The sequence below is a fragment of the Ammospiza nelsoni genome, chromosome 31 (genome assembly GCF_027579445.1).
Source record: "Ammospiza nelsoni isolate bAmmNel1 chromosome 31, bAmmNel1.pri, whole genome shotgun sequence".
Classification (NCBI taxonomy): domain Eukaryota; kingdom Metazoa; phylum Chordata; class Aves; order Passeriformes; family Passerellidae; genus Ammospiza; species Ammospiza nelsoni.
In genome coordinates, this window is record NC_080663.1 from 336798 (window position 1) to 350494 (window position 13697).

The window sequence follows — 13697 nt, forward strand, 5'->3', positions numbered from 1 at the left end:
ATTTTCCCTGTTTTATGCTCCCAGTCCCTCCCAGTCCCTCCCAGTTTGTCCCAGTCCGTCCCAGTCCATCCCAGTATCCCCCAATCCCCATTTCCCCATCAATTCCACCCCCAAAATTCTGATTTTTTTCCCATTTTTGGGCCGATTTTTCCCATTTTTGGCCGATTTTCTCCCCGTTTTTTGCTCCCACTCCCTCCCAGTTTGTCCCAGTGTGTCCCAGTGTGTCCCAGTCCATCCCAGTATCCCCAGTCCCCATTTCCCACCATTCCCAGGCTATTTTGGTCCCCCAAAATTCAGATTTTTTTCCCATTTTTGGGCCGATTTTTTCCCATTTTTGGGCTGAATTTTCCCATTTTTGGGCCGATTTTTCCCATTTTTGGCCGATTTTCTCCCCGTTTTTTGCTCCCAGTCCCTCCCAGTTTGTCCCAGTTTGTCCCAGTCCATCCCAGTATCCCCAGTCCCCATTTCCCACCATTCCCAGGCTATTTTCTCCCCCCAAAATTCAGATTTTTTTCCCATTTTTGGGCCGATTTTTTCCCATTTTTGGGCCGATTTTTCCCATTTTTGGGCGGATTTTCTCCCCGTTTTTTGCTCCCAGTCCATCCCAGTGTGTCCCAGTCCATCCCAGTATCGCCAGTCCCCATTTCCCACCATTCCCAGGCTATTTTCTCCCCCCAAAATTCAGATTTTTTCCCATTTTTGGGCCGATTTTTCCCATTTTTGGGCGGATTTTCTCCCCGTTTTTTGCTCCCAGTCCCTCCCAGTTTGTCCCAGTCCCTCCCAGTCCCTCCCAGTCCATCCCAGTCCATCCCAGTGTGTCCCAGTTTGTCCCGGTCACCCTCTGGTCGCCCTTGGCGGCGGCGTGGGGGACGATGACGGGCGCCTGCAGCTCCCAGTGCTCCCAGTATGCCCCAGTATCCCAAGTGCCCAGCTCCCCCAGTTATCCCAGTCCGTCCCAGTCCGTCCCAGTCCGTCCCAGTCCATCCCAGTCCCTCCCAGTCCATCCCAGTCCGTCCCAGTCCGTCCCAGTCTCTCCCAGTGTCCCCAGTCCCCATCTGCCCCCATTTCCCTGATATTTCCATCCCCAAAATTCAGATTTTTTTCCCATTTTTGGGCCGATTTTTCCCATTTTTGGGCGGATTTTCTCCCCGTTTTTTGCTCCCAGTTCATCCCAGTCTCTCCCAGTATCCCCAGTCCCCATTTCCCACCATTCCCAGGCTATTTTCTCCCCCCAAAATTCAGATTTTTTTCCCATTTTTGGGCCGATTTTTTCCCATTTTTGGGCCGACTTTTCCCATTTTTGGGCGGATTTTCTCCCCGTTTTTTGCTCCCAGTCCATCCCAGTGTGTCCCAGTTTATCGCAGTTTGTCCCGGTCACCCTCTGGTCGCCCTTGGCGGCGGCGTGGGGGACGATGATGGGCGCCTCGAGCTCGGCGGGGCCGATGACGGCGCCGCGGTTGCCCAGGGTGAAGACGGTGTTGCGGCTGCGCAGCGACGGCTTCGAGAAGAAACGTGCGCCGGCAGTCAAGGAAAACGCCCCCAAAACGGTCTGAAATCACCCCAAAAACGCCCCAAATATCCCCCAAAATCCCCCCCCAAAATGGCAAAAATTCGCAGGAAAAATCATCCCCGGAATCACAAAAAATTTGAAAAAAATGATCGCAAAAATCGCAAAAATCCGAAATAAATCATCCCAAAAATCACAAAAAATTCGAAAAAAAAAAAATCATCCCCAAAATTCAAAAAAAAAAAAAAAAAAAATTCCCAAAATCCCAAAAAGTCCGAAAAAAATCATCCCAAAAATCCCAAAAAAATTTGATAAAAGCATCCCAAAAAATTCCAAGAAATTGGAAAAACAATCATCCCAAAAATCACAAAAAGAAAGTCCGAAAAAAATCATCCCAAAAATCCCAAAAAAATTTGATAAAAGCATCCCAAAAAATTCCAAGAAATTGGAAAAACAATCATCCCAAAAATCACAAAAAGAAAATCCGAAAAAAATCATCCCAAAAATTAAAAAAAAAAAAAAAAAAAAATCCCAAAAATCCAAAAAAATTCGAAATAATCATCCCAAAAATCACAAAAATAAAAATCCGAAAAAAATCATCCCAAAAATCCCCAAAAAATTCGAAAAAAGCATCCCAAAAAATTCGAAAAAATCATCACAAAAATCACAAAAAATTCGAAAAAATCATCACAAAAAATCACAAAAAATTCGAAAAAAACCACCCCAAAAATCCCAAAAATCATCCCAAAAATCCCAAAAAATCTGAAAAAAATCATCCCAAAACTCACAAAATAATTGGAAAAAAATCATCCCAAAACGTCCTAAAAATAAAAAAATTGCAAATATCTCTAAAAAAATCACCCCAAGAAATTGAAAAAAAAATCCCCAAAATGAAAAAATAAATCCTCCAAAACATCCCAAAGAAACCTCAAAAAATCCCCAAAAAATCCATGAAAATCTCAAAACCCCCATTAAAATTCTCAAAGAAACCTCAAATAATTCCCCAAAAATAAAAACCACAAAAATCACCCCAAAAACCCATTAAAAAACCCCACAAAAATCCCAAAAACCTCATCCCTGAAAACACCAAAAACTCAACAAAAGTTCCTAAAAAAACCCCAAAAATATTTTTAAAAAATCCCAAAAAAATCTTTCCTAAAAGTCCAAAAACAAATCCCAAAAAATCATTCCAAGAAATTGCAAAAAAATCCCCAAAATTAAAAAAAATGCCCCAAAACATCCCAAAGAAACCTCAAATAATTCCCCAAAAACCCAAAAAAAACCCAAAAATCACCCCAAAAACTCACCCAAAAAAAACGCCCAAAAAATCCCCAAAAATAAAAATAAAGCAAAAATCCCCCAAATCCCACAAAAAAATTCAAAAATCACCCCCCAAAAAAATCATCCCAAAAATAAATTCCAAAAAAAATCCAAAAAAATTCCCAAATTTTCCCAATTTCCCCAATTTTTTGGTGAATTCTGGGATATCCTTCCTGGCCGTGTCCTCCACGCCCATCAGGTCGTCCTTCTCCGCCACCTCCTCGTACTGCCGAGAAAAATTGGGAAATTTGGGGAAATTTCAGGGAAATTTGGGAAAAAATGGAAAAAATTTGGAGGAATTTGGAAAAAAAAATGGGAGAAAATTGGGGGGAATTTGGGAAAAAATGGAAAAATTTTGGAGGGATTTGGAAAGAAATTTGGGAGGAAATTGGGGGGAATTTGGGAAAAAATGGAAAAATTTTGGAGGAATTTGGAAAAAGAAATTGGGAGGAAATTGGGGGGAATTTGGGAGAAATTTGGGAAGAATTTGGGAGAATTTGGGAAAATTGGGGAAATTCCAGGGAAATTCCAGGGAAATTTGGGAAAAATTGAAAAGTTTTGGAGGAATTTGGAAAAAAATGGGAGAAAATTTGGAGAAATTTGGAAAGAAATTTGGGGGGAATTTGGGAAAAAATTGAAAAATTTTGAAGGAATTTGGAAAAAAAAATTGGGAGAAAATTTGGGGGAATTTGGGGAAATTCGGAAAAAATTGGGAAAATCGGGAAGAATTTGGGAGAATTGGGGAAATGTCAGTGAAATTTCAGGGAAATTTGGGAAAAAATGGAAAAATTTTGGAGGAATTTGGAAAGTAATTTGGGAGGAAATTGGGGGGAATTTGGGAAAAAATGGAAAAATTTTGGAGGAATTCGGAAAAAAAAATTGGGAGAAAATTGGGGTAATTTGGGAAAAAATGGAAAAATTTTGGAGGGATTTGGAAATAAAAAATGGGAGAAAATTGGGGGGAATTTGGGAAAAAAAGGAAAAATTTTGGACAAATTTGGAAATAAAAAAATGGGAGAAAATTGGGGGGAATTTGGGAAAAAATGGAAAAATTTTGGAGGAATTCGGAAAAAAAAATTGGGAGAAAATTGGGGGAAATTTGGGAAAAAAAAGGAAAAATTTTGGAGGGATTTGGAAATAAAAAATGGGAGAAAATTGGGGGGAATTTGGGAAAAAAAGGAAAAATTTTGGACAAATTTGGAAATAAAAAAATGGGAGAAAATTGGGGGGAATTTGGGAAAAAATGGAAAAATTTTGGAGGAATTTGGAAAAAAAAATGGGAGAAAATTGGGGGGAATTTGGGAAAAAATGGAAAAATTTTGGAGGGATTTGGAAAGAAATTTGGGAGGAAATTGGGGGGAATTTGGGAAAAAATGGAAAAATTTTGGAGGAATTTGGAAAAAGAAATTGGGAGGAAATTGGGGGGAATTTGGGAGAAATTTGGGAAGAATTTGGGAGAATTTGGGAAAATTGGGGAAATTCCAGGGAAATTCCAGGGAAATTTGGGAAAAATTGAAAAGTTTTGGAGGAATTTGGAAAAAAATGGGAGAAAATTTGGAGAAATTTGGAAAGAAATTTGGGGGGAATTTGGGAAAAAATTGAAAAATTTTGAAGGAATTTGGAAAAAAAAATTGGGAGAAAATTTGGGGGAAATTTGGAAAGAAATTGGGAAAATCGGGAAGAATTTGGGAGAATTGGGGAAATGTCAGTGAAATTTCAGGGAAATTTGGGAAAAAATGGAAAAATTTTGGAGGAATTCGGAAAAAAAAATTGGGAGAAAATTGGGGGAAATTTGGGAAAAAAAAGGAAAAATTTTGGAGGGATTTGGAAATAAAAAATGGGAGAAAATTGGGGGGAATTTGGGAAAAAAAGGAAAAATTTTGGACAAATTTGGAAATAAAAAAATGGGAGAAAATTGGGGGGAATTTGGGAAAAAATGGAAAAATTTTGGAGGAATTTGGGAAAAAAATTGGGAGAAAATTGGGGGGAATTTGGGAAAAAATGGAAAAATTTTGGAGGGATTTGGAAAGAAATTTGGGAAGGAATTGTGGAAAATTGGGAAAATTCTGGGAAATGTCAGTGAAATTTCAGGGAAATTTGGGGAAAAATTGAAAAATTTTGGAGAAATTTGGAAAAAAATTGGGAGGAAATTGGGGGGAATTTGGGAAAAAATCTGGGAAGGAATTGGGGAAACATTTGGGGAATTGGAGGAATTTGGGGGCAAATTTGGGGGAAAATTTTGAAAAAATCTGGAAATTGGTGGGAAAACTGAGAATTTGAGAGAAATTTGTGAAAGATTGGGGGAAAATTCAGGAAAAAATTGGAGAAATTTGGGAAATTTATGGGAATATTGGGAGAAAATTGGATTAAAATTGGGGAAATTTTGGGGGGAAATTTGGGGGAAAATTTACTATAAAATGGGGAAGTTTGGGGGAAATTTGGAGGAAAGTTTGGGGGAAATTGCGGGGAAATGGCGAGAAAATTTTCGGAAAATTTAGGGGGAAATTTTGGGGAAATTTAGGGGAAATTTAGGGGAAAATTGGAAAATTTGGGGGAAAATATGGGGGAAAAATTGGGGGAAATTGTGGGGAAATGGGAAATTTTTGAGAAAATTTAAGGGGAAATTTGGGGGGAAAATGTTGGGAAAATTTGGGGGAAAATTTGGGGGAAAATTTACTAAAAATGGGGAAGTTTGGGGGAAATTTGGAGGAAAGTTTGGGGGAAATTGTGGGGAAATGGCGGGAAAAATATTGGAAAATTTAGGGGAAAATTGTGGGGAAATTTTGGGGGAAATTTAGGGGAAAATTGGAAAATTTGGGGGAAAATTTGGGGGGAAAATATGGGGAAAATTTGGGGGAAATTGTGGAGAAATGGGAAATTTTTGAGAAAATTTAGGGGAAATTTGGGGAGAAATTGTGGGGAAATGTTGGGTAAATTTAGGGGAAAATTGAAGAGGAAAATGTTGGGAAAATTTGGGGGAAAATTGTGAGGAAATTCTGGGTAAATTTAGGAGGAAATTGAGGGGGAAAATGTTGGGAAAAATTGATGGGAAATTTGGGGGAAATTTGGGAAAAGGTTGGGAAAATTTGGGGGAAATTGTGGGGAAATTTTGGGTAAATTTGGGGGGAAATTGGGTGGAAAATTGGGGGGGGAAATTGTGGGTAAATTTAGGGGAAAATTGGAAAATATGGGGCGAAAGTATGGGGGGATATGGGAAATTTTTGAGAAAATTTAGGGGAAAAATGTTGGGAAAATGGGAAAAAAATGGAAATTTGGGGGACATGTTGGGAAAATGGGGGAAAATTGAGGGGAAAGGGTTGGGAAAATTTGATGGGAAAGTTGTGGGGAAATTTTGGGTAAATTTGGGGGAAAATTGAGGGGGAAAATGGGAAAAGATTGATAAAAAATTGGGGAAATTTAAGGGAGAATTTGGGGAAAAAGTTGGGGAAATGGTGGAAAATATTGGAAAATTTCTGGAATTTCCCAGCTGGATCTTCACGAGGGGAAGACCAAAATTCAGATTTTAGGGGGAATTCCAAGTGAAATCCACCCTAAAATGGCCCAAAATTTCCTCAAAACCCCCCAAAACCTGGATGAACCCCTCCCAAAATTCCCAAAAATTCCCCAAAATCCCCAAAAATTCCCAAAAAATTCCCCAAAATCCATCTTGGATCTTCCCCAGAGAGCCCAAAATCGGGGGAATCCCATCCCAAACATGCCCCAAAAATCCCTAAAAAACCCCAAAAACCTCCAGCTGGGGATCCCAGAATTCCCAAAAATTCCCCAAAAAATCCCAAAATTCCCAAGAAATCCCAAAAAATTCCTGAAGTTTCTCCTTGGATCTTCCCCAGAGAGCCCAAAATCGGGGCAATCCATCCCAAACATGCCCCAAAAATCCCCAAAAAAACCCCAAAAATCCCCAAAAATCCCCCAAAACCTCCACCTCCATCACCCACAATTCAAAAAAATTCCCAAAATTCTCCAAAAATTCCCAAAAAATTCCCCCAAATCCATCTTGGATCTTCCCCAGACAGCCCAAAATTGGGGGAATCCCATCCCAAACATGCCCCAAAAATCCCTAAAAAAACCCAAAAAAACCCCAAAAAATCCCCCAAAACCTCCACCTCCATCAGCCAGAACTCCCAAAAATTCCCAAAAATTCCCAAAATTCCCAAATTTCGACCCAAAAAATCCCCAAAAATTCCCCCAAATCCATCTTGGATCTTCCTCACAGAGCCCAAAATTGGGGAAATCCCATCCCAAAAATGCCCCAAAATCCCTAAAAATCCCCAAAATTCCCCCCAAAACCTCCACCTCCATCACCCAGAATTCCCAAAAATTCCCAAAATTCCAAAAAAATTCCCAAAAAATTCCCAAAATTTTCCCACCTGGATCTTCACGAGGGGAAGACCAAAATTCAGATTTTGGGGGGGAATTCCAAGCGAAATCCACCCAAAAATGGCCAAAATTCTCTGAAAACCCCCCAAAACCTGGGATGAACCCCTCCCAAAATTCCCCAAAATTCCCCAAAATTCCCAAAAATTCCCAAAAATTCCCAAAAAAATTCCCCAAAATCCATCTTGGATCTTCCCAAGAATGCCCAAAGTCGGGAGAATCCCATCCCAAAAATGCCCCATAAATCCCTAAAAAAACCCCAAAAACCCCAAAAAATCCCTAAAAACCTCCACCTCCATCACCCAGAATTCCCAAAAATTCCCAAAATTCCAAAAAAATTCCCAAAAAATTCCCAAAATTTTCCCACCTGGATCTTCACGAGGGGAAGACCAAAATTCAGATTTTGGGGGGGAATTCCAAGTAAAATCCACCCAAAAATGGCCAAAAATCCCTGAAAACCCCCCCAAAACCTGGGATGAACCCCTCCCAAAATTCCCAAAAATTCCCAAAAAATTCCCCAAAAATTCCCAAAAATCCCCAAAAATCCCAAAAAAATTCCCCAAAATCCATCTTCGATCTTCTCCAGAGAGCCCAAAACTGGGAGAATCCCATCCCAAAAAACCCCCAAAAAACCCCAAAAATCCCCCAAAACCTCCACCTCCATCAACCAGAATTCCCAAAATTTCCCAAAAATTCCCAAAAATTCCCAAAATTCCCAAAAAATTCCCGAATTTCCCATCTGGATCTTCACGAGGGGAAGACCAAAATTCAGATTTTAGGGGGAATTCCAGGTAAAATCCACCCAAAAATGGCCCAAAATTCCCTGAAAACCCCCCAAAACCTGGGATGAACCCCTCCCAAAATTCCCCAAAATTCCCCAAAATTCCCAAAAATTCCCAAAAATTCCCAAAAAAATTCCCCAAAATCCATCTTGGATCTTCCCAAGAATGCCCAAAATCGGGAGAATCCCATCCCAAAAATGCCCCATAAATCCCTAAAAAACCCCCAAAACCCAAAAAAATCCCTAAAAACCTCCACCTCCATCACCCAGAATTCCCAAAAATTCCCAAAATTCCAAAAAAATTCCAAAAAAATTCCCAAAATTTTCCCACCTGGATCTTCACGAGGGGAAGACCAAAATTCAGATTTTGGGGGGGAATTCCAAGTAAAATCCACCCAAAAATGGCCAAAATTCCCTGAAAACCCCCCAAAACCTGGGATGAACCCCTCCCAAAATTCCCAAAAATTCCCAAAAATTCCCCAAAATTCCCAAAATTCCCAAAAAATTCCCGAATTTCCCATCTGGATCTTCACGAGGGGAAGACCAAAATTCAGATTTTGGGGGGGAATTCCAGGTAAAATCCACCCAAAAATGGCCAAAATTCCCTGAAAACCCCCCAAAACCTGGGATGAACCCCTCCCAAAATTCCCCAAAATTCCCCAAAATTCCCAAAAATTCCCAAAAATTCCCAAAAAAATTCCCCAAAATCCATCTTGGATCTTCCCAAGAATGCCCAAAATCGGGAGAATCCCATCCCAAAAATGCCCCATAAATCCCTAAAAAACCCCCAAAACCCAAAAAAATCCCTAAAAACCTCCACCTCCATCACCCAGAATTCCCAAAAATTCCCAAAATTCCAAAAAAATTCCAAAAAAATTCCCAAAATTTTCCCACCTGGATCTTCACGAGGGGAAGACCAAAATTCAGATTTTGGGGGGGAATTCCAAGTAAAATCCACCCAAAAATGGCCAAAATTCCCTGAAAACCCCCCAAAACCTGGGATGAACCCCTCCCAAAATTCCCCAAAATTCCCCAAAATTCCCAAAAATTCCCAAAAATTCCCAAAAAAATTCCCCAAAATCCATCTTGGATCTTCCCAAGAATGCCCAAAATCGGGAGAATCCCATCCCAAAAATGCCCCATAAATCCCTAAAAAACCCCCAAAACCCCAAAAAATCCCTAAAAACCTCCACCTCCATCACCCAGAATTCCCAAAAATTCCCAAAATTCCAAAAAAATTCCAAAAAAAATCCCAAAATTTTCCCACCTGGATCTTCACAAGGGGAAGACCAAAATTCAGATTTTGGGGGGGAATTCCAAGCGAAATCCACCCAAAAATGGCCAAAAATCCCTGAAAACCCCCCAAAACCTGGGATGAACCCCTCCCAAAATTCCCAAAATTCCCAAAAAATTCCCCAAAAATCCCCAAAAATCCCCAAAAAATTCCCCAAAATCCATCTTCGATCTTCCCAAGAATGCCCAAAACTGGGAGAATCCCATCCCAAAAAACCCCCAAAAAACCCCAAAAATCCCCCAAAACCTCCACCTCCATCAACCAGAATTCCCAAAAATTCCCAAAATTCCAAAAAAATTCCCAAAAAATTCCCAAAATTTTCCCACCTGGATCTTCACGAGGGGAAGACCAAAATTCAGATTTTGGGGGGGAATTCCAAGCGAAATCCACCCAAAAATGGCCAAAATTCCCTGAAAACCCCCCAAAACCTGGGATGAACCCCTCCCAAAATTCCCCAAAATTCCCAAAAAATTCCCCAAAAATTCCCAAAAATCCCCAAAAATCCCAAAAAAATTCCCCAAAATCCATCTTCGATCTTCTCCAGAGAGCCCAAAACTGGGAGAATCCCATCCCAAAAAACCCCCAAAAAACCCCAAAAATCCCCCAAAACCTCCACCTCCATCAACCAGAATTCCCAAAATTTCCCAAAAATTCCCAAAAATTCCCAAAATTCCCAAAAAATTCCCGAATTTCCCATCTGGATCTTCACGAGGGGAAGACCAAAATTCAGATTTTAGGGGGAATTCCAAGTAAAATCCACCCAAAAATGGCCAAAATTCCCTGAAAACCCCCCAAAACCTGGGATGAACCCCTCCCAAAATTCCCAAAAATTCCCAAAATTCCCCAAAAATTCCGGAATTTCTCACCTGGATCTTCATGAGGCGGCCGGTGTAGGATTTGAAGTAGGAGAAGTGGACGCGGCTCATGGTGTCCACGTAGTGATCGCGCAGCTCCTGCGCCACCCCCCGCTCGTTCCCCAGCAAAAACTGGAAAAAAAACCTGGAAATCCACAAAATTCGGGAAATTTGGGAATTTTGGGAAATTTTGGGTGGAGATTTGGGGAATTTTTGGGGGTTTTTTGGGGTTTTTTTTGGGGGGTTTTTTGGGATTTCTGGGGCATTTTTGGGATGGGATTCCCCCGATTTTGGGCTGTCTGGGGAAGATCCAAGTTGGATTTTGGGGGAATTTTTTTGGAATTTTTTGGGATTTTTGGGAATTTTTGGGAATTCTGGGTGGAGGTTTTGGGGAATTTTTTGGGGTTTTTTGGGGGTTTCTTGGGGTTTTTTTGGAGGTTTTTGGGGCATTTTTGGGATGGGATTCCCCCGATTTTGGGCTCTCTGGGGAAGATCCAAGATGGATTTTTGGGATTTTTTGGGGATTTTTGGGATTTTTGGGAATTTTTGGGAATTCTGGGTGGAGCTTTGGGGAATTTTTTGGGGTTTTTTGGGGTTTTTTTGGGGGTTTTTTGGGGATTTTTGGGGCATTTTAGGGATGGGATTCCCCTGATTTTGGGCTGTCTGGGGAAGATCCGAGTTGGATTTTGGGGAATTTTTTTGGAATTTTTTGGGATTTTTGGGGATTTTTTGGGAATTTTGGGAAATTTTGGGATTTTTGGGAATTTTTGGGAGTTCTGGGTGATGGAGGTGGAGGTTTTGGGGGATTTTTGGGGTTTTTTTAGGGATTTTTGGGGCATTTTTGGGATGGGATTCCCCCAATTTTGGGCTGTCTGGGGAAGATCCAAGATGGATTTTCGGGATTTTTTTGGGATTTTTGGGATTTTTAGGGAATTTTTGGGAATTCTGGGTGATGGAGGTGGAGGTTTTGGGGGGAATTTTTGGGGTTTTTTGGGGGTTTTTGGGGCATTTTTGGGATGGGATTCCCCCGATTTTGGGCTCTGTGAGGAAGATCCAAGATGGATTTTCGGGATTTTTTTGGGATTTTTGGGGATTTTTTGGGGATTTTTGGGAAATCTTGGGATTTTTAGGGAATTTTTGGGAATTCTGGGGAACGGAGGTGGAGGTTTTGGGGAATTTTCAGGGATTTTTGGGGTTTTTTTAGGGATTTTTGGGGCATTTTTGGGATGGGATTCCCTCAATTTGGGGCCTTTCTGGGTTCTCTGAGGAAGATCCCAGAGAGAATTTGGGGGAATTTTGGGGGAATTTTGGGATTTGGGAATTTGGGGATTTTTTGGCAGGAATTTCTGGGATTTTGGAGCTGGAATTTGGGGATTTTGGGGTCATTTCCAGGATTTTGGGGCTGGAATTTTTGCTGGGAATTTGGGCATTTTTTGGCAGAAATTTGGGGATTTTGCATCAAAATTTGGGAATTTTGGGGGGTAATTCCTGGGATTTTGGGGCTGCAAATTGAGGGGATTTTTGGGTGGGAATTTTGGGGATTTTTTTGGGGATAATTCCTGAGATTTTGGGGTGGGATTTGAGGAATTTTGGGCTGGAATTTGGGAATTTTTTGGGGCAATTCCCAGAAATTTTGAGTGGGAATTTGTGGATATTTTGGGGATAATTCTGGGATTTTTGGGCTGGAATTTGGGGATTTTTTTTGATAATTCCTGGGATTTTGGGGAGGGAATTTTGGGATTTTTGGGTGGGAATCTGGGATTTTTTTGGGGATGATTCCCAGGAATTTGGGGTGACAATTTTGGGGATTTTTGGTCCGAGAATTTGGGGATTTTTTGGGGTAAATCCTGCAATTTTTGGGGTGAGAGTTTGGGGATTTTTGGGGTAATTCCCAGGAATTTGGGGCGGAATTTGTGGATTTTTTGGGGTAACTCCTGGGAGTTTTGTGGTTGGATTTGGGGATTTTGGGGTGGGAATTTGGGGATTTTTTGGGATAATTCCTGGGGATTTTGCGGTTGGAATTTGGGGATTTTTGGGTGGGAATTTGGGGATTTTTGGGGTAATTCCCAGGAAATTTGGGCAGGGATTTTGGGGATTTGAGGGATAATTCCTGGGATTTTGGGGTGAGAATTTGGGGTTTTTTTGGGGCAATTCCCAGAAATTCTGGGTGGGAATTTGTGGATTTTTTGGGGTAATTCCTGGGGATTTTGTGGTTGGAATTTGGGGATTTTTGGGTGGGAATTTGGGGATTTTTGGGGTAATTCCCAGGAATTTGGGGCAGGAATTTGTGGATTTTTTGGGGTAATTCCTTGGAGTTTTGTGGTTGGAATTTGGGGATTTTTAGGCAGGAATTGGGGGTTTTTGGGGTAATTCCCAGGAAATTTGGGCAGGGATTTTGGGGATTTGAGGGATAATTCCTGGGATTTTGGGGTGGAATTTGGGGCATTTTTTGGGGCAATTCCCAGAAATTTTGCATGGGAATTTGGGGATTTTTGGGTGGGGATTCGGGGATTTTTGGGGTAATTCCCAGGAATTTGGGGCGGGAATTTGTGGATTTTTTGGGGTAACTCCTGGGAGTTTTGTGCTTGGGATTTGGGGATTTTGGGGTGGGAATTTGGGGGTTTTGGGCGCCTCACTTGAACTTGAGCAGGGAGTTCTGCGGGATCTGGTAATTGGTCATCGGCTTCCGGAAGGAGAAAATCTTCTGCAGCACAAACTCCCGGATCTTGGTCACGGCCTGCGGGAAACGTTCCAGAAAATTCCATAAAAATCAGGGGAAATTGGGGGGAAAAATCGGGGGAAATTCAGGGAAAAATCAGGAAAAATTTGGGGAAAAAAATGGGAAAATTTAAGAAAAAATTGGGAAAAATCAGGAAAAAATCTGGAAAAATTTGGGAAAAAAACCCAGAAAATTTCAAGAAAAAAATTGGGAAAAAAATCAGGAAAAATTCAGGAAAAAATTGGCAAAACACCAAGAAAAATTCAGGAAAAATTTGGGGAAAATTCAGGGAAAAATCAGGAAAAATTTAGGAAAAAATTCGGGAAAAATCAGGAAAATTTTGGGAAAAAATCAGGAAGAATTCAGGAAAAAGTTGGCAAAACACCAGGAAAAATTCAGGAAAAATTTGGGGAAAATTCAGGGGAAAATCAGGAAAAATTTAGAAAGAAAATTATGGAAAAATCTGGAAAATTTTGGGGAAAATTCAAGAAAAAAATCAGGAAAAATTGCGGGAAAATTTGGGAAAAATGGAAAAAATTCAAGAAAAAATCAGGAAAAATTTTGGAAAATTTTGGGGAAAAAAACTGAAAAATTCAGGAAAAAATTGGGAAAAATCAGAAAAATTCAGGAAAAATTTGGGAAAAAATCAGGAAAAAATTGGGAAAAAAAAATCAGGAAAAATCAGGAAAAGTTTAGGAAAAAATTAGGGAAAAATCAGGAAAATTTTGGGAAAAATTCAAGGGAAAATCAGGAAAAATTTAGGGGAAAATTCAGGAAAAATTGGGACAAAATCAGGAACAATTCAGGAAAAAATTGGGGAATATTCT

At 40.4% G+C, this 13697-nt stretch overlaps 1 protein-coding gene across 1 annotated transcript in view; it reads right to left on the bottom strand.

The window, feature by feature from the left end:
• Nucleotides 1–13697, bottom strand: part of VPS52 (VPS52 subunit of GARP complex) — a 55048-nt gene that overhangs the window by 27838 nt on the left and 13513 nt on the right. The window contains exons 8-11 of the mRNA XM_059491100.1: nucleotides 12788–12888; nucleotides 10164–10296; nucleotides 2996–3053; nucleotides 1379–1512 (exon numbers count right to left, since the gene is read on the bottom strand). Coding sequence (XP_059347083.1) covers nucleotides 1379–1512; nucleotides 2996–3053; nucleotides 10164–10296; nucleotides 12788–12888 — 426 coding nt within the window. The remainder of the gene's footprint in view (nucleotides 1–1378; nucleotides 1513–2995; nucleotides 3054–10163; nucleotides 10297–12787; nucleotides 12889–13697) is intronic.